This window comes from Acartia tonsa, chromosome 9 (genome assembly GCF_053477335.1).
Source record: "Acartia tonsa isolate MP-2025a chromosome 9, ASM5347733v1, whole genome shotgun sequence".
In the NCBI taxonomy this organism is placed as follows: Eukaryota; Metazoa; Arthropoda; class Copepoda; order Calanoida; family Acartiidae; genus Acartia; species Acartia tonsa.
Genome location: NC_137268.1, coordinates 15,231,182 through 15,252,682, shown reverse-complemented (window position 1 = coordinate 15,252,682; position 21,501 = coordinate 15,231,182). Strand labels below are relative to the sequence as shown.

General features: G+C 31.8%; 1 protein-coding gene across 2 annotated transcripts in view; it reads left to right on the top strand.

The window, feature by feature from the left end:
- LOC145328300 (chitin deacetylase 1-like) overlaps positions 1-20,610 on the top strand; it is a 35,039-nt gene extending 14,429 nt beyond the window's left edge. Inside the window, exons 2-15 of one of the 2 annotated variants that reach the window (XM_080171928.1) lie at positions 6,013-6,129; positions 7,169-7,286; positions 8,243-8,324; positions 8,669-8,740; positions 9,296-9,393; positions 9,875-9,962; positions 11,825-11,907; positions 12,859-12,956; positions 14,191-14,304; positions 15,099-15,188; positions 16,710-16,878; positions 17,358-17,447; positions 18,612-18,692; positions 19,136-20,610. In XM_080171928.1, the coding sequence (XP_080028054.1) occupies positions 6,013-6,129; positions 7,169-7,286; positions 8,243-8,324; positions 8,669-8,740; positions 9,296-9,393; positions 9,875-9,962; positions 11,825-11,907; positions 12,859-12,956; positions 14,191-14,304; positions 15,099-15,188; positions 16,710-16,878; positions 17,358-17,447; positions 18,612-18,692; positions 19,136-19,282 (1,447 nt within the window). In that variant the 3' untranslated portion in view covers positions 19,283-20,610. Of the gene's footprint in view, positions 1-6,012; positions 6,130-7,168; positions 7,287-8,242; positions 8,325-8,668; positions 8,741-9,295; positions 9,394-9,874; positions 9,963-11,824; positions 11,908-12,858; positions 12,957-14,190; positions 14,305-15,098; positions 15,189-16,709; positions 16,879-17,357; positions 17,448-18,611; positions 18,693-19,120 lie in introns of both variants that reach the window. The other variant, XM_080171927.1, reaches the window with a different exon arrangement.
- The last annotated feature ends 891 nt before the right edge of the window (positions 20,611-21,501 follow it).

The following is a 21,501-nucleotide window of genomic DNA, read 5'->3' as shown; positions in this document are numbered from 1 at the left end:
AGTTATAGCAGCCTTATTTTCCTTGTTTATTAGAGGATTTAGAGAACAAATAGAATACAATAAATCAATTTCTTGACTTTAAATGTTATATTTTTGTTTGAATTATTTCAATTCTAAAATATTTTATTTTAACTGGATAAAATTCTGAATATTACTGTCTTAATTTTGAAGGTCTGTTTTGAATAAACGCCATGTATATATTTTGACACCTACAAACTCGTAGGAAGATATTTGTGCGTACATTTTATAATCTTTAAATCATTTCTGCCGCTCTCAAACTAACAAGGATGACGACATCCATAAAAGGCTCTACCGCTTTCAAACTAACAAGGATGACAACATCCAAAAAAGAAAGGCCCTAAAATCAGACGGTAGGACAAACAAAAATTAATTGTGGAGTTTCAGATATTAAATATCATGATATTAATTTATAAGTCTTGCTTATAATATTGTTCATTGTTGTCCTAGGAATCAATCCTCTTACCAAATTTAATCCATTTATCCGTTGGTCTGTCAGTAATGCCTTGGAGGACACTTGCTCAGTTGTAAATAGATTAGATAGATTAATGAATTATGCTATTAACATTCAAGAGACCAATGAACATATATGTACATACTTACTAAATCTCTTAATATGGCATATTACTTTTATAACTAAGGATATGCAAGATATAATATATAGGTGACGTGAACGCAAAAAACCCAGACTATTTTGGAACTTGTAACAGTTTGTAAAAGCGAAGCTTTTTGATAATAAGGGTAGTTCTGTCTGTACGTCCGGAACGGTTAGCTCTTTTCGTCAATTCAAACATGTTAGAATTGTCCTATCAGTTTGAAACATTGCATGATGATTCATGTTATAATTAGGAAGGATTTAGGAATCGTAGCAACTATATAATCGTTAGCTTATATTAGTGTTTAATAAAATGTTGTTTTTTTATTACTTTTTCTTAAATTTCATAACCAGTGATCTTATAAACTTTCTACTTTTTCTTTCTACTTTTCCCCTGTTTTTTTAATATTGCTTTTTTTTGCATTTCTTAAAAAGGGGAGGAGGTGATTTCCCTCAAAGAAGTGCCTAGCTGTCAAGCACAGAAATTCTTATTTCTTGTTTTATGCCAGGTTAGGTTATGTTGTATTGGGTACCGGGTAGCCCCTAGGGGTAATAGCACCACAGGTTTGACCCTAGCAGATTTTTAAAAAAGCATTATGCAGAGGTCCTTAAAAGTCCTTAATTTTAATTTGTTTTTTAAAGGGAAGGAGTTCAATGCTTATTAGGCATTTTAAGGGAAAGAACTGGGAAGCACTGTAATGATAAACTCAAACATTTTATAAAAAAAGTAATGTTTAATATTTAAGTTATAAGGAAGTACCTTCCCCCCAAAATTTAATAAATATAATTATGGGAAAGGGTGTAGACTAAATTCCCCGTATACTTAATACTTATAATCAGGGCTTTAAGAATTAGGAAATTGGTTCAATTTCAAACTTCTCTAAAAATGTATATTTCAACATATGTATTTAAAAATTATGGCCATTAATAACGCAGTATAAAAAAGCTGTTATGGAAAGGAGGGTATTGTCATTAAATCTCTAAATATGACCTTCTATTTTTACTTAATAATACTTCTATCTAATCTTTTACATATTTTACTTACCAGCATAATAAACCATATATAGAGTAGCTCCGCTCTAAAACATTAAAAACCTAAAGACATGAAAAAAAATGTTTAAATGCATTTTTAAAAACTTTGAAAATCCTTTATTTCTGAATAAGAATTAAAGACATTGTTTGAAAAAGAGTTAACCCCAACACTTGATTTATGGGAATTTAATTGGTTTCAAAGCTCTGTTTTATATCTTAATCAATGATGGACTGTTTCATTAGATTTATTAAATTTTTATCTCTATTTAACCATGCTCGTCTTAAGTGTACGGGGGCTTTTTTTGTATTTCACGGTTTTAAATTCTCTCAAAGTGCCTTTTCGAGCACTGAAAACCTCGTACTTATTTTTAAATAAGTTAAAAATTATGGGTAGGCGGTAGGTCCATGTGGTTAGGGCCCTGCAAGTATAGGCACCTAGGGTAGGCATATTAAAAAAATCCTTCCCTTTTTAAAAATCCATTTCAATATACATAAATGAGTGGGGAACTTTATTTAATCACTTTGTTTAATGCTTAATAAACCATGCTGTGATAATGTTGACACATGATATTATAAATATATAATTCTAAAATCCCCCACCCAATTTGAAGGTCTCTAAATGTGATACATTTATCAACTTGGTAAGGGTCTAGCATTTCCAGGAAAGCATAACTCTGATTGTAAACATGCACTATTACAGTATTAAAATTCAAACATCATAAAAGGAACAGTCATAAGAAATTTTAAAAGCAAATATCATCAACGAATTAAGTGAATTATAGAGTAGCTTCGCAACTAAATTTTTTGTCATGTTAAAAAGGAAATATTTATTAGAAATTCTTTAGTGTACATCGTATTCTTTCATGGATCTAAAACGATAATACAATGGAAACTCATGTAGATCCCCAATGATTATAAACAAAATAACCCTTTCTAGAGATTACATTTTTGGATTGTCAACGAATGAGAGAACATGTCCTTAAAATTTTTAGAAATATAATTTACACACGGGATCTGAGGAGATAAGACAATGTACAAAAAATCAATATACAATACATACCCAATGATGATCAATAATATACCATTCTGTTGATAAAAATTTTCAGTTAAAATATTTGGGTCTTTCTTACTCTTGAACCAATCAATCATAAGTAACGAAGGTTCTGAGACAATGAATAATATAACGGGGTTATAAAACTTTGGGTACCATCGTAATATCCCAACCTCCATTGAATTCACAGACTAAAGTCCCCTCCCTTCTTTGTATATTTTTGTCTGTGTATGAAATTTTGTGTGTGTGTGTGTATTTCAGTGTCAAGGCTTTTATGTAAAACAAGTTTTTTTTTCTTGAATGTAAATCCTTAAAGTTGATTATAAGTAGTATAAGTAGGTGTTGCCTTGTATAGTGTGACTTTACATCCGTTTAGTGTTTATAGGTAATTCCCTTAAAGTGTATAGTCGAGCAAAGGAAACCCGGCATGAGTGGGTGAGAGAAGTATTCGTCTGTTTGTATTTTATCTAAGGCTAGGCTAGTTTAGGTAATATTGGATACAGGATAGCACCACAGGTTTGGGCACTGCATGTATTGTCCCCTGCAGGGGTTAGGTAGATAGTGATTAACTACCGTAAACCCCTTATTTACAATTTAATGAGAGTGAGGGAGGGTAGTCTTTTTTTGTATTGGAGGGTTTTTGGAGAGGTTATGGATTTGAGTAAAACAAATGTGTAGGGCTATTGGTATTTTTTTTAAAATATTATGTGGTTCAAATGATTTGATACTGTGATACATATGTGGAAGTGAAAACACACCTTCTTGTGTTGCCCAATTCAGGAAGTATATTTAGAGCATTTTTAGAATCTTAAAAAAAAAAACAATTTGAATATTAGTATTATTAATATTTAATGATGGTTTATAATTTTTTTTTCACAAATGAAATAGTTTACTTTTAGTTTTGTGATATTGTGATAAACTTTTGCATATCAACATTGAAAATACTTTTTTGATATTTAAAGCAAAGCTGTTCTTTAGCGTCCGTCTGTACAGCTGTAGGTTATTAGAGATTTTCTTACCTGATGTGCGAGCTAGACATTAGAGTAAAACACCAGAGGAGGAATGCGTTAAATAACTGTTTGTCCCCATCCCAAGGACCTTGAGCAGACTCTCAATTGCAACAAAACAGTTTGCTAGCAGACGAAAAATGTCCTAGGAAAAGGGGGGCAGGTAGTAATCTGTATATACATATACAATATAGATCTTTTAGCCAGACCTAGGATTTTTTTGTCAGCTTTTCCAACTTTATATTTAAGTATATAACATTCATAGCTTGCAGATTGCATTAAGTTCATGATTTTATATTTTTCTTATCTTTTTCATGATTTTTTGTTACTGATGGATGTGGAAATCCTTGTTAATTAAATGATAACTTTAGACTTTCTTTGTGAGTGAAACAAAAAAAAAACAATTACTAATATTCCATTGAAAACTCAAATTTTAAGAAAATAATAAAAATGACTTTGTCTTGCCCTCCCCGAGATTTCATTCAACAAACAATTTTCTTCTCAGAATTGCCCCATTTTTTCAGCGTTGAAAGGTTCATCAAATTTGTCTGAAATTAATTTAATGCAGATAATCAGATGGAAAACATTTTTTTGCTTAAGTAACAGCTCAATATTTTGTATGTCTCTTTGTCCAGGTCCTGTAAGATCTTTAAGAATAATGGCTAAATACATAACTTATCAATGATAATATGGAAAGGGGTGATTGCCTCCACAACTTAAGAGGCTGCGCCATAAAAAAACAAAGGATGATTAACTGGTTTGATCTTATTTTAATGTACATTTATTACTGTACTTCTGTATTTATTTGATACTACTCAGGCATACCAAGGGAGTCGACAATTGACGATAAATTGATATACATACCGAAAAAACAATAAATTAAACTACTAGTTTTCGAACCAGCCCATCAAAATGTAATTAAGAAATTGAATTACCCAAATTTTGGGGCAAACGAATATGATAACGTGGCTATAAAACTGTGGGTACCGTTTATTTTCCCCCTTCCTCCCTGATAATACCAGTCTGATGTTGTGTATAGCGGTGAATAATGCCCCAAACTACAAAAACAAAATAATTTCCAACTCTCAGACATCAACAACCCTTGTCTCTCCTATTCCTCTCTTTTTAGTAGCGAAGCTACTCTATTATTCACTTTTTATGTCCGTCAGTCCGTAACGCTATGGTGGAAACGTGATTTTCTCGGCTCATATTCAAGATTCCTATGAAATAAGCCCATCTATACATTGTTTTGTCCATCTGTCTATTATTTGGGGTGCTAGATCAATTCCTAGATTTTCAAGTTTTCGTGATTTTCTTAATTCCTAATTGAGATAAAATGCTGAATTTTTTAGAGAATAATTTATATTATATTATACATATTTCCATCAAGTTTCATTAAGATCTGTCTATTAATTGCGGTGCTAGACCGATTCCTAGATTTGTAAGTTATCGTGATTTAAAGGGTTCGTTATTTCCCTATTTAATCAAGTTTAATGATTATTGTATGATACTGATCTATAGTAACTTTTTTCCCGATATCCATTCATAATTTTTTAGCTTCGCTACTTATGGATGTTGTCATCCTTGTTTTATGATTCAATTACAAATTGTTAAGAAATGGATAGAGAACTGGTATTTGGAGTTGTGGGGTGAGCAATTATTTTATATTGGTCTAGTTAGTACTATGGTATTGCACTTAGCTTTGAGTAATGAGTAGCTCAGCTTCTCTTTAAATGACTATCTTTCAATTTTTGTTTTTATCTGATTCATTAGCGGAGCTTTGCACAAGAAGGGGCAGGGAAAGCAAAAAAGCCTAAAACCATCCAGGAACCTATGTGAAGCTTGTAATAAATTCAGCTTGTAAATAAATTGTTATTGCTGCGCTCCATTAGTAATTATTTTTCATCACACTGCGTCTAAACTAAAGACGTTAAAATTGGTTCCTAATGCTGCTATGACAGGTGCGCGAAATAAATAGTAAGAGTAGGGGGATTGGCTTGGCCCATAAACAGGCGCAACTCACAACCATGCACAATTAGGACTTCTCATACAAAGGTCGTGCAATCAAATGGTTGGTTGTCAGATGGATGTTACTTAACCTGATATCCTTGGGTGTTAGAGTATCGCATCCCTTTACACGTGGATGATTGGGGATGTACATCAATTTATTGGCCATTGTCTTATCCCTTTATATCCCTACATTAACTCATTTTTTTTAAACTACTCATAAATATTTAGTACAGCAAAGCGTAATTCTACCCCCAAAAAATATTATTATAGTTGAAAATAATTATTTTCTTTTGTTTCAGAGATGTGGTGAGATGTGTGAGTAATGATTTCCGTGGGGGTCACACTTTGGCAGCTGTCAGGTGTCCCACAGGGCTTCTCTTCGACCTCGAAGGACAGGTCTGCAACTGGGCTTCCAGGTATGATTTTTCCATTATGGCTTCGAAGCCGATTCATATCCGCTGGATAAGAACTGGTTCTCAGACATACTGAAAAATTATGTACAGTATCGTATTATATCCAGTTTTCTATGAATATAAAAATGTACAATAAAAAATTAAAAGCTTTTTTAGCCAGTACCTTCAAAAACTTGGAGCTATAAAATTTTTTTTTGATCTTATAATTGTAGATCTTTAAATCCGCGGAAAGCTGACTATAATACTATGCAATAAATAACTTACATTCCTGAATTAACAATGCTAAGCACAAACAATCTTTCTTTAAGCATCAAGCTTTGGAGTTATAAAAATTACATTATGATGAAAACACTTTTTATAGTGCACATAGATTGATTTGAATATCTACATATTGTAATTTTGGCATAGATTGTTCTTAATTACTATCTAGCAGATAAGATAAGCAAAAATCTTGTTCAAAAGCGTGATTCAGGCTGACGATGGCATTTACAGTTATACTGTAAGAATCAAAATTAATCTTTATATGCGTACTTACACAGGGATGGAAAGGGATAAGACAATGGCAAATAAATAGATGTAATTCCCCAATTATTATAAACAAAATTTTCCCTTCTGTAGATCAAAATTAGTGGTTTGAACACTCAACTTAAGAAACCAAGCAATAAAAGTTAACTCAAGTTCTTAAGGCAACCAATAAGAAAACGTCATTATAAAACTTTGGGGACCAGTGTAATAAACAGCCCATTGTAAAATCTCTCTCTCTCTCTGGTACTTTACCAATATTTTGTTTATGATAAGAAGTTTTGTATAAAAACTTAAATCTTTAGTAAAATCTCGTTTTGCTCCAAGCCAGTCTGTTTTTATTTTAATGGTTAAATTTTAATTGTTCAATGTACATCTAAAATATTCAACTATTTTTATACTATATTTTGATATATTTATCACATTATAAACGAGAAAATCCGACTATCCATAGCTGACTCATGTAAATGAAATGAAAAAATAACTACTGCCCTTTCATAAATCCATTATGTTTTTACAGAGTTGACAACTGTGACCAGCTGACTAAGCCTCGTAGGGCCCTACCAAACTTGCGCACTTCTGAGCCTGTCTGCCCACAGGATGACCTACAGTGTGGCAATGGAGAATGTATTCCTAGGGTAAGGCATACTCTTATAGAATGTAGAAACTCTTAGAAGTTAAGGAAATAAATACTATACTAGTTATTAAAGTTGGGCCGGATATCCGGCTGATTTATAATGCCGTATATCCGGCTGATTTAAAATGCAGGATATCCGGTTATCCGGCCGAATATCCGGTAATTTGCAGGACATCCGGTATTCGGGCAAAAAAGTATCCGGCCAAACCCTACTAGTTATTAACCTTTTTGTTACACTACAAACAGATTTATTGTAGCTGTCTATAGTGCCTTAGCAAAATGGGAATAAATGTCACGGCTTTTGGCCTACCTATTTTATTGACGTCAGAAAATACCCTATATCCCATCTCTTTTCTAGTGGGTATCCCTTCCCTTTCCTTACTCTTTCCCTCTACTATGACGCCAATAGAATAGGTAGGCCAAAGCTGTGATATATATCCCCATTTTCCTAAGGCACTAAACACAGCTACGATTTATTCCCTTGTGCATTACAAAGAAAAATATGCCCAGAAACGCTAACAGCTAACAGGTTAATCTTACTCCCAAATAGATGTACCTGTTAATATTTTATTTAGTTATGATTCTATGTCCGAAAGCGAATTAATAAAAAACGATATATACCTAAATCTAATATATATTCTATTTCTTTATAATTCTGTGATGGTGAGCCTGATTATTTGTAATGATAATATGGAACTATATTTACCTGATATATATTCTATTTACTTATTATTCTGTGATGGTAAATCTGATTATTAGTAGAGATAAAATGGAACTATATATAAATGATATATATTCTACAAGCTACGTTAAGCCTGACTGTCAAGATGTATCAGCTAAACATATATAGATATATGTACCTGATGAATATTCTATTTAGTTATTATTCTGTGATGGAAAGCCTGACTGTCAAGATGGATCAGATAAAACTAATTACCTATTGTATATTCTATTTAGTTATTATTCTGTGATGGTAAGCCTGACTGTCAAGATGGATCAGATGAAACAGCTTGCGGAGTGGACGAAGATCCTAACGCAGGAAAATATTTCATTCAACCTTATGGAATATATTTAAAACTTTTATGTGGGACATGTTAATAGTTATTTTGATATTTTTTGGCTTATCACTTGAAAAAAAGGCCTGGACTAATAATTCATAACTGTTTTGCCTAGAAATCTTAATTATTTTGATTCTCCTCTTATGTATTCTAAAAATTTTCTTCTAAGGTAATTCTAAAACGGTAATAAAACATAGTTTGTCTTTTTGTCTTATTTTGACTGTTTTTTAAATCGAATTTTACTAGTACGTGCGCTTGTGATTTTCTAGATGAAAAATGATGTCCATGTTTATAATTAAAACTAAATGAAACATTTGATATGCAGCACCCTTATGTGACAGAAAATACTGTGTCCTTCCAGAGTGTTACTGTTCACCTGATGGAACATTAATTCCAGGTATACATAGATAGATAAATACTATATCCTTCTAGAGTGATACTGTTCTACTGATGGAACCTTAATTCTAGGTATACATAGATACATAGATAGATACTATATCATTCTAGAGTGATACTGTTCTACTGATGGAACCTTAATTCCAGGTATACAATGATAGATAGATACTATATCCTTCTAGAGTGTTACTGTTCTACTGATGGAACCTTAATTCCAGGTATACAATGATAGATAGATACTATATCCTTCTAGAGTGTTACTGTTCTACTGATGGAACCTTAATTCCAGGTATACAATGATAGATAGATACTATATCCTTCTAGAGTGATATTGTTCTATTGATATAACCTTAATTCCAGGTATACATAGATAGATAGATACTATATTCTTCTAGAGTGTTACTGTTCTACTGATGGAACCTTAATTCCAGGTATACATAGATAGATAGATACTATATCCTTCCAAAGCTAGTGATTCTGTTCTACTGATTTTAGATAGATAGATATATACTATATCCTAGAAAATAATATATGATTAACCACAAAAATATTTTAGGAGATATTGAGAAGACCCAAGTTCCTATGATGATTACAATTACCTTCAATGGAGCTGTCACAGTTGATAATATTGCCATTTATCAAGAAATATTTAAGGTTAGTTAGAAATATTTAAGGTTAGTTAAGAACATTGTTTTTAGTAGTGAAGCTACGCCTTAATTTAATTTGTATGTCTGTCTGTAACGCTAATGTGATAATATGATATTTAAATTGGAATTTTGTTTAAGATATCCTATACTGATGAACATCCATTATATGATTTACTTGGTTCGTCTGTAAGTCGGGCATGCTTCAAAAGACATGAATACTTAATTTCTGTAAAAGCTCCTTTTTATGATTTATAGAAATATTTTTAGCTCTTTGCCTCGGACTTTGGTTAAAAGGTTGGGACATTTTTTAATGTACACTTATTCCAAATATTCCTATTACTTGCCCCTACGGGGGCTCTAACCCTGCAGGAAAATCATTAACATTTACTTAACCTAAAAAAACACCAAAAGCTACTGTGAAAATACTACAAAATACGCTACTTCGTTTTCTTTCCATGATCCGAGAATAATAATTTTATACTTTTCAGGAGGAATTATTGAATCCTAATGGATGTTCAGCTAAAGGAACTTTCTTTGTATCCCACAAGTACACCAACTACTCCGCCGTCCAGGAATATTACAAGTTTAACAAATTATCAAAACCCACAAAATTGATGGTTAAAAATTTCTATATCTATCTCGGATACTTTTGATAATTCCTTTTCTCTCCCGTAGACCCTTTTTGAAAGATTTTTCAATCTTAAAATTCAGGAAGAAAATGGTTACTAATGATATAAAAATCATGATGATAATTAAAATCGGTTTTGGCCATCATGAGAGGAAATGAAAAAGTGATTAGAAATATTACACTTATACAGTGTTTTTGCATCTTATGAACCATTGGAAAGTAATTTGCTTACACAAAATTTTTTGTAGTATCTAAAAAATCAGTCATGTGACGTCATAAAAATTAGGGAGGAGAGAGAAGAAGTGGGAAAGAAACCCCCCCAAAAAAAGAGATGGATAACCCCTCGTTTTTATGACGCCACATGGCTGATTTTTTCAGACACTTTGTCTCCCTACACTTTTTTTCTCTAAAGTACAATAATAAATTTAGGCATTATGTATCTGCTACAATAATGTAAAATTGAAACAATAACAATAATAAGTTTTGCATTTAAATGCTTACAAATGTATGGTTTCTTAAATCATACCACAAAACAAAATATTGTATTTCAAAGGTTGCGTGATTCTGAAAATAAAATATTACCATTTGTTTACTATAAATGGATATATCATATACGTGGATATTATGACTACTAACATGGGACGTATTTTTTTGGTCAGTTCGTTCATCAAGTAAGAGAGGAGGGGATGGGGAATGTCGTTATTTTAGCCCACCACGAATTTCACTTTCTTAGAGAACATGATAATATGGTGTAAAATTCAAGTAATAATATATCCATTATTACTATAAACTTTGAAAAATTAGACACTATCATTTCTCGCTTAGTATCATTATATACCAAGAAAATTTACCAAAATTAACAAAACAAAAAAAATCAAATCATAAAACTGCAACGCTATTCCTAGAAAATGAATCAACAATAATTTTGGCAATACAAGTTACAAAATTGCAAAGATGAGTTTTAGAAAGTCATTGATTGATTGGTTAGTAATTTGTTACAATTTATTAACAAAAAGTTTATATAGTAAATGTTATTTTTTACATTGAATGTTGAAATCCTACAACTATTCTATGTAGTAAACTTTGGTTCCAAAAAGAGCGGAATAGTTATTTCTTTCATCGTATTATAAACGGCTTTCCGCGAATAAAGAATGTACAATTATAAGATTAAACCTAGTTTTAATCTTATGATTTTACATTTCTATATTCGTAGAAAACTGGATATAATACGATGCTAGACATAGTTTTTTCGTATGGATGAGAACCGGTTCCTGTCCACCGGATTCGAATGAATACGAGAAAGATTTTTTACAGTACGTCGTAGAAACCGATTTATAACCGCTGGATTAGAACCGGTTCTCAGACATAATGATAAATAATGTATAGCACTGGATTACAGACTATTTCCTACGAATGTTAAAAAAAAATAAAATAATACACCAGTTTTGTAAGTCCAGTTCTACGGCCCCCCCGGACTAACAAAACTTGTTTTAATCTTATATTGTGGGTGGTTTCAGGCATTTTTATAGACCGAACCTACCCAGCCTTAGAGGCTAAGTGCGAATAATATTATCGGTTGGGTAAAATTGCAGGAAAAAGGGAATGTAATTCTGACAAACAATTCTAAAGGAAAATTTCCCCACAACCCCCTCCTCTTTTTTCTCCCCTTCTTACCCCTCCCCTTCGGTTACGTAATAAAACAAGTTTTACTCCAACAAAATGTTAAATTTTGTGGCATTTTCAATAAAAATTAACTGGCTGAAAAGCAGCCCCTGGTAAAATTGTAATATTAATCTCTCTTGGTAGGAATTACATAGACGTGGTCATGAAATTGGAGTATTTTCAATCACAAATAGAGAGAGCCCTAAATATTGGACTGAAGGATCTTATGAGGTAAAGTATGATATGTATTTTTTAAATTCTTTTGAGATAAAATATTTCTTTATATTCTTTTCAAAATAAAGTAGTCAGTTTTAACCCATTAAAGATAAAACAAATCCGCGTCCAATTGAACTTCATCTGGACAAAAACTGGTTGGATGTAGAACAATTTTAATTTCACATGATATTTAGTAAATTAAATTGACTATATAAAAGTAATTTATAGTTTACTAAAAAAAATAAATCTTTCCCACCCTAAGTGCCCATCAAAACCTCGGGAATGGCAAAAACAGCTGCCGTTAATGGGTAAATATATAAAATGCTTTAAAGAAAAAGCTGCTTACTTAGATATTTCTTATAGTGCCCTGTTGCTTTGCCTTATCAAAACCATTTTTAGTTTTGTTCATGGAAGCTGCACTTTTTTGGTCGAAAAGAACTTTTGGTCACTTTCGGTGTATCAACATCAGGGTTCGGAAGCCGCGCCTCAGCCGCGCATAAGCCTCAGTTTTAAACCTGCTTGTGAGCAGAAAAAGAAATTTTTGAAAGAAGGATTGTCTACTAAAGAGACAGTTTTATACATCCAGCTAAATTTTATAGTGATAAAATGACGATTTCACTGAGGCTTACACGCGGCTTACGCGCGGCTTCCGATCCCTGATCAACATTCACTGAAAAAATAGGGATTCTTGTTATACAGTATACACATATAAATAAACTTAGTTAAAAATCCCTCTACACCCCTTTGTAAGCTTCATATACTTTAATTAAAATATTCAAAGAGGTAAATTAAAAATATTAATGTCTACTTTACACAAAGCAGCAAATTGTGCCTATTAAAAATGACGTCATACAATATAATTGACCATTGATAGGCCAGTATATATTTTACTATTGGTCATTTACAATTTATACTGGCCTATTATTGGTCAACGAAATTCTAGATCTAAAAAATGAATTATTTTAGGATTGGTTGAGTGAGATGGCTGGAGCCAGACTGATAATAGAAAAATTTGCCAATATAACTGATGGTAGCATTGTTGGTCTCAGAGCTCCATATCTCAGGCATCATTGGCTTATTACTAATATTTTACATTCAAAACCATCTACTAAAATGTTATGCGAATATCTCGGCTGCTATTGAACTAGATGCTATATTACTTGACGAACATATTTAATGTTTAATGCTCATAAAGGGCATTACTTCAATGATAATATATCATTTGCAAGCTGTAGTTGAGGTAAACTTTGCCTGATTTATACGTTGAAATAGTGTCAGAAATGTATTTTTATTTTTAACTTTATTCTAATAATGAGGTATTTCAAATTTGTCGTTCGTTTTGCTCTATAAAGTGGCGACTTGAGTAAAATATTTGTTAGTACTTTTTTATTGTAATTAATCAAAACTTAATTCCACATTAAAAGTATATGCTATGGAATTAGCATAAATAACAAGGATAACAATATCTATAAACAGCGATAGTCATCAAATAAGATTTAAAAATTAAAGAGGGTAAGTCGACCCTCTACTTGCTAAGAAAAAGTAACAACTAAATTATGAGGGTGGGGGAGGTTGTAATTTCCTCGGCCTTTTTATTTAATAGTTACAAAACTTTCCGACACAATTAAAAATAGTGTTACTGTAAAGGAGAACCATATCTAACACACATACTTATATAATGATATAGTTGCTATGTTTTCTACATTAAAGCTACATGTTACAGGAGTTTTCTTATAATGTTTGAAAACAAATGAACGATTTTAACACACCTAAATCAACTATCAGATATATATGTTACTGGCATATTGACCTCAAAGGTAGAGCAACTTTGCTTTAAGAAAGGAAAGCAAAAAACAAATGGTCAATTAAAAATTCATTGCTGACTGATCACAATAATAATTTTATTTTGATTGTCAGCTAACTAATATTTTATTTATTACTTTATGAATATTCTGTTTGGGTTATATTTGTATTTAAAAAAAAAAAAAGGTTCTTTCCCTCATTTTGCATCCGTTTTAATGGTTAGGTAAGGTCACTTTAACAAAGATTATAGAAAGCCCCATCTGGTAGGGATATGGCACCGCAAAGCTAAAGCCTAAAGACCTAACCCTCAAGGGATTAAAAAAAAAGTTTTTTTCTCTTCAAAAGTTAATTAAGGGATCGGCAGCCGTGCACATTCCTCAAAAAGATGGATTGTCTGTTGGAACAGGTTTTGACGTCCATGAACTTTTTTTGCTTTGCTACATTTGGATGGTTTTCTCCTTAATTTATTTTCTAATAAGCCTATGTTATGTGAAGAGTTGGCGGTAACACTCAGTTTGAAATGATGGAAGAACAATTCTTTGTCTATGATTCATCTATTGCTGCTCCTCTGGGTCGTAAACCTATCTGGCCTTACTCTTTGGATTACAGGTAATATATTATATCTTTTGTCTATGATTGATCAATAATACTCTTTGGAGTATAGGTAATACATTATATGTTTAGTCTATGATTAATCAATAATACTCATTGGATTACAGGTAATATATTATATCTTTTGTCTATGATTGATCAATAATACTCTTTGGATTATAGGTAATATATTATATCTTTTGTCTATGATTGATCAATAATACTCTTTGGATTATAGGTAATATATTATATCTTTTGTCTATGATTGATCAATAATACTCTTTGGATTATAGGTAATATATTATATCTTTTGTCTATGATTGATCAATAATACTTTTTGGATTATAGGTAATATATTATATGTTTTATCTATGATTCATTTATTGATAATCTTTGGAGTATAGGTAATATATTATATGTTTTGTTTATGATTCATCTCTTAATACTCTTTGGATTATCGGTAATATATTATATGTTTTATATATGATTTAGCTATTTATATCTTTTTTTGGATTATATGTAATATATTATATGTTTTGTCTATGAAAACCACACCAAGATTTAAATAAAACAATTAAAACAGCCTAAAACCATCCCAGGATCTATTGCAGAGCTTCCCTAAATAGAGAACACAATCGGTAGTTAATTACAAAATCTTAAGCTTCCGACAAAAAATCACTCTGCAACTTCATATAATTCGATATATTCCTTTGATTATATAAATTACAGACAGTGCGTTTTCAAGTAAGGTGGGAGTTATCTTTTTATTTAGGCAATAAAGAAATATAAATTGATATTGTTTTTTGTTTCAGAATGCCACACAAGTGCCACGGTAACGCGCAGAACTGTCCCAGCAGGTCCCACAGGGTCTGGGAGATGCCCATCAATGAGCTTGACAGAAGGAACATTATTCACATAAAACCTATTAATACCTTTTGGGTGGCAGAAGTTTTGTTTGATATATAGACACCCCCCCCACCCCCAAATATCACCCACTTTTTAAGAATTAAAAGTAAATAGGAGGGGTGCTGGTTTTTTTACCTAATCATTTGGGGTCATTAGCTACGGTGCCTTACCCACTACTCAGTACAACCTAACACCTGACTTATAGTAATAAACAAACAAACAAAAAATATCTTCCTCCCCTTACTTTTTATTTATAATAAAAAAAGTGGTAATTCATTTTAAGATAAAATAGCCTAAAACCTACCGAGGTTTAATAATAATTCAAAAGTAGGCTTTTGTGAGTTACATAAATGCAAAACAAACAAAACTTTATATTAAAAATGATTATTTTAATAGTTCATACATTAACAAAATAAATTTCTGAGAAAATTTTACCTTATTAAGTGAATTTAAATTTATACTCGGGTCTTGATGTGTAATTAACTTTTCGTTGCAGCCAATAGATATATGTAAAAAGATGTACAGAACGAAATATTTTATTTATAAATAGGATTTATTGAAAATAAAATTCCCCCATTTTTAGAATTAATTGAACATTTCAAAGCTTATCCTATTGCGATACAATTTTCTTGAATAAAATGTTTTGAATGTCCCTCTAGTATGATCAATATCTTTTATGCACAAACTAATCATTTTACTTTCAACTAAATTTTTAAACCATTGCACGCAGTAATTTTATAAAAAAAACATTATTAATTTACCAACAATCACTACTGAACCACCCTTACGCCACCCCTCTAACAAAATATTATATAAACAAAATTGGAATTTTTTAGTTTTAGTTATGATAAGTTTACAACTTCGCTAAAACCAAGTTATATAAATTGTTAAAATTCAATTTTTTTTTTGGGGGGGGGGAGGTCATTTTCAATAAGGGAGATCGTAGCAAAATATTTAATATTTATTTATTTATGCTGAAATACTTTATGGTCAAACAATATTCATCACACAAACTATTTTTAACTTACAGCTCTCCCCCTCCCCCGCAAACAAAAACAAAATAATAAGAACCAGTTTTTTTTAACAGGAGTTGGTTTCAACTTCAATTTAAAACTAAAGATGCTTGAAAATTGAAATGAACATGATAAAACTAGTAAATCTGTTAAAGAGATCATAAGTAGAAAACAAATATCAGATAGACATATAACCAAAACATTCGGTGGGTTCCCTCCAAAGTGCCTATTCGAGCACACACACCTCAACCTCCCTATATTCTAAAATGAAAGAATATTTTTTGCTGGTGTTCATTAATACCTGGGTTAGTTTAGGTTATATTGGGTACAGGGTAACTCCACAGTGTTAAGAAATTAAACAATTTTCCCTCCCTCTTAATTGTTTTTGACAAAGATGGGAATTCTGTGCATGCTGAAGATAAAAAAGGACCTATTATTCTTATGAAATGGTAGTGAAAAAAGATTATTGAGTTAATAAATAGTGGATAACATATTTGTATACAGAGATGACCCCAGCTATGACGAGGCCCTGTCAGGTTGTCACCTTGTATCATCCTGTAGCAACATCTATGACAAGGACCAGTTTCAAAGATTGTTGGAGCACAACTTCCAGAGGCATTACAGCACAAACAAAGCTCCTCTCAGTCTCAGCTTTGATGCTGCCTGGCTCCAGGTAACATTTTCAGATTATGGAAAGAAAACAAAGCAGAAGTGTTTTGTCGTATTTTCACAGTATCTTTTCTCCTATTTCTTGCACGAGCAGTGGGATCTAACCCAGCAGGGCCATTTCCTTTACCCTGCGGCGCAATTATTAACATTTACCTAACATAAAATAAATAATCAAAAGCTACTGTTAAAATACGCTACTTTATTTTCTTTACATGATCCACATTTCATTTGAACTCTAACATGAAACAGGATGTTTAACTGAATGTGTATATCAAAAGAGACTCGACAAAGCCGTGTGACGTCAATAGGCTCATTTTGTCGTATAAAAATATCATTAACCGCCGCGCTGGACCGATTTGGAGTGAAACTTCGTGTAAATATATCCCGTGAGGGTTTATAGCTGTTTCCGAAAGTGTTACATACAAACATTTCAGAAATAAACTGCCTATTTTTGATCAATTCTGACTTATTTTTATGTTTTAGTTGAACAAAGGATTCACCAAAGTGTTGCTGAACTTTATTAAAATGACACTGGAGACATACAATGATGTTTATTTTGTCACCGAAACTCAGGTACGATATAGTTATTTCTCGCATCGTATAACACACAGCTTTCCGCGGATAAAAATGTACAATTATAAGATCACAAACTTTTATATTCATAGAAAACTGAATATTAGGGTGTGACAAAAGGAAAATTTTTAGCACATCATTGTAAATCATGTCATTACTCATTTCAGCACTACTGGTATCTTTAAAAATGTTCTAAGACTTTTAGTTCAGCTTTATGTAAATTTCGATTATTTTAATTCTCCCCTTGTGGGAATTAAAATTTTATTGCAATAAAACTATGGCTTCATTGTGCTCTCTGAAAATGTCTTGAGGAGTAAAATCAGGAACCAAAGTCTGTTTATGAATATCTCGCTCCTAGCCTGAGATGTATGACAGTTAATTCAACAGTTTTATTTGCCATTTTAGTAAAGGTTACATTGGAAACTGAGAAGCCGTGGAGGTTAGGGTGGGTCGATTTTGTAATTTCACATTAGTACACATTGGCAAGGGTTACTGGGCCAATACAAAACCCTATGAAACTTGAAAGGGGTTTTTGTAATCCAAAAACAACGGGCGCGCGGGGGGTATAAAATTTGCCTACACCCTTATAAAACCAAAAATTTTAATTCCTTTAAACACAGGCGTGTTGAATATCAAAATGACCGTATTGAAATGCTGATTATGAATCTGAAAACCGCTTCGAAAAATATTGCTCCTGGTTCGAATAAGATCTCATTAACTTACCTAAAACAGCTAATTTTGTCAAAACTGTTTATTGGGTAGGTTATTTAAAAAATCATTTCAGACTGAATCAATATTTTTCAAAACGGTTTTCAGATTTGTAATCATCATTTCAATGCGGTCATTTTGATATGCAACATGCCTGTGTTTAAATTTTAATTTTTGGTTTTATAAGGGGGTGGGCACAATTTGAACCCTCCGCGCGCCCGTTGTTTTTGGATTACAAAACCCCTTTCAAGTTTCACAGGGTTTTATATTGGCCCAGTAACCCTTGCCAATGTGTACTAATGGGAAAATCCCAAAAAGCTTGCAAATCGACCCGCCCTAGTGCAGGGTTAGATCATCGCCCTAATTTAACCTTACCCATTTAATTAAAAAAATAAGTTCTTAATAAGCAATTTGAGTTAGCACACTAGATTTTTTTGAACTCTTGATTTTAAACAGGTCATAAAATGGATGCAAACCCCTACAGATGTGAATTCTTTGAGAGATTTTGAAGATTGGAAAGAACATTGTGACGTAAAGGTTAGAAATTGTTGTAGTATAGCTGGGCTTCTCTATTCATAGGATTTGTTCGTATGTCAATACCTCAAACCGTTATAATGGAAATAGAAGTTTATTTTTTTAAATATGTAAAATATTATTATCTATATACTATCTCTGATTGTGGCTTGATTTACAAATTGATAAAAAAAAATTGCTTTTGCTAATTGATTTCAAAATATTAATGCTTTTTAACGTCCCTTATCGTTTTGTGGACTAAGCTATGAAGCGCTGGGAAGTGTCATGTGCGACGTCATAAAATATTCTATAAATGAGGAATGAGAGGAGAAGTTGGAAAGAAAACCCCTAAAAAAGATTTAGACGTATTTTTATGACGTCACACATGATAATTTCAAGCGCTTCCTAAGCTATAAAAAACTGTTTTAATATGAACTGAAATTGAATCGTAGGATTCCTTTTTCCAGGGTCAGCCGCACTGTTCCCTGTCCAACCCCTGTCCATTGACCTCTCGGGAACTGCCTGGTGAAACCCTGCGCCTGCACACCTGTGTCCCGTGCCCCAGAAATTATCCCTGGATTCTGGATCCAACTGGAGACGGCTTCTCCTTCTAAATCCGCAATTCTTCCATTTTTATGTTGTTTGTCTGTGTGTGGCCAGCCATTAGGAGTTGGCGGTAGAACGAGGATAAGATCATAGATTTCAATTTTTTAATTTCTATTTAAAATATAATCATAAAGAAAATATTTTTTTCCATTATACTTTGATTTAACATTAAAAATAACACTAAAACTGAAAATTAAGTTTATTAGCACGTCTAGAAAATAATTGATTATGATTGAAAATGTTTAATTATTGCCATTTGCGTCTTACCTTTTAATCACAATTAACTTGTATGTATTAAGTCAGGGAGTGAGGGAGGGGACTATGGGCAATTAATTCAATTTTAGAGTTTTCGCTGAAAGGCCATGAAATCCAGATATATCCAGAAAATTTGAAGAAAATTGTGAAGGGCGTGTTAATAAAATTTAGAAAACTATAAAATAAGAAAAAAGCATCCATTTAGAAATTAGATTACCAGTACATCAGACTGACTTGACCATTCTGTAATTAATTACTCGAAAAATCGTCCTGGAACTTGTTCACCCCATATTTCTTAATATTAAAATGCCACTATATACAAGAATTAAATTTAAGGGTTCTTATATTGTTTATTACACAAATATCACAATAAATTTTTTATCTATGAAATGTTTTTTTTGAGAAAAAAAATTGTTAAAACTAGCCATCTCATAACATTTTTTTCTGTCTGCTATATTCAAAACTAATTCAGTGAGTTAGCGGCAATGATGCGCTAGTACCCAAAGTCAGTCAGAACCTGCTAAATTCCTGCACATTCCCTTTAAGCCAGTACCCAAAATTTGAGACTCCTAAAAATTTAATATTCGATCCATTGTCCCCTCCCTTACTCCCTGGTATTCAGTATTTTATGACACTTTGAATTTAGCAACGCGTTTGATAGATGTAAATATTGTAACTTCCATTTTCTAAAGACATTAAATATTACCAATTTATTTATTTTGTGATAGTATTTTAAATTAATATTAATGAAAACAAAAAAAAAACTTTCCTAAAAATCTTCCAGTTCCAAGTATTAATGATTTAGTTAAAACTATTCCATCCCCCCAAAAAAGCCCCCCAGAATTTTTAGAATCAAAATTATGGAATCTCAGCCTATATTTCTACTTTAGCAAATATAGGGTGTAATAATGGCCAAGCTATGCATTAAATTTTGTATAGTTTTGTTTCTTTTGGGAGTGGTTATTCTGTATAAATATATTTTTAGATATATAAATATGATATTTTTTGTATTATTTTATGTGATATATATTATTTCTTAGTTTGTATAATTTTCTAATTTCTAATAAATTTCAGTATTTAATGTGTTTTTTTTTCTTGTAAATTATTATATGTATGTTTTTAAAAAAGTACATGATAATAATAGGGTTTTTAAATGTAAGTATATTTTTAACATCAATCTAGTCTTCATAGATATGTAGACGGATGGCTTCAAATATGTATTTAAATCCTATAGTATAAAGAAGTAAATTTTTTTCTGTAGCCAAAAAAAATTAATGCTAATGAATCGATTAGGTTCCAGTTCAGGGAAGCTTTGCAAAGATTCTTGGATGGTTTTAGGATATTTTAAGTCTTGGGAGTGAATTACACTATTTTTCTGAACTTCACTGTCCCTTCGAATACAGAGCTCCAATATGTTAAGTCGCAACCGCTAGCAAATTTATAAAGAAACGAAGTAAATCAAATGAATGCTAAGTTAAAGAAATCAGCTGCAACCTAATCTGGGTGAGTAGTAAGCCTTAGCAGGAACCGCAGACGCCAATTATAGCCGCTTTAAAAAGGTGACGGCCAAAAAGCCACCTAATTTTTGTGTTTCTACCAATAAATGATACCCAGCTTTTTTATCGTTTACTTATTTTAGTATTAAAGCTACTCTATTATTCGAAATATCCTTCAATGCGTCAGCCTTTAAGAAACAGTACGGGGAAACATGAACATATCGGCTGAAATTTCTGTCTGTCTGTTGTGCAACCTATCTTTTTTCAATTTCCATTCCTTTTCTGTTATTATTTATGCATTCAAGAGTTTCGATATTTATGGATGTTGTCGTTCTTGTTATTAAGTTAATTGGGCAAAAGGTAAAAATTACCCTTTAATTTTTAAATATTATAAGTAATAGAAGCAAAATTAGTAAATAAAGCGGAACACGTTGATAGAGGTTATCTGTACCACTAGAGTTGGCTCAATATAACTA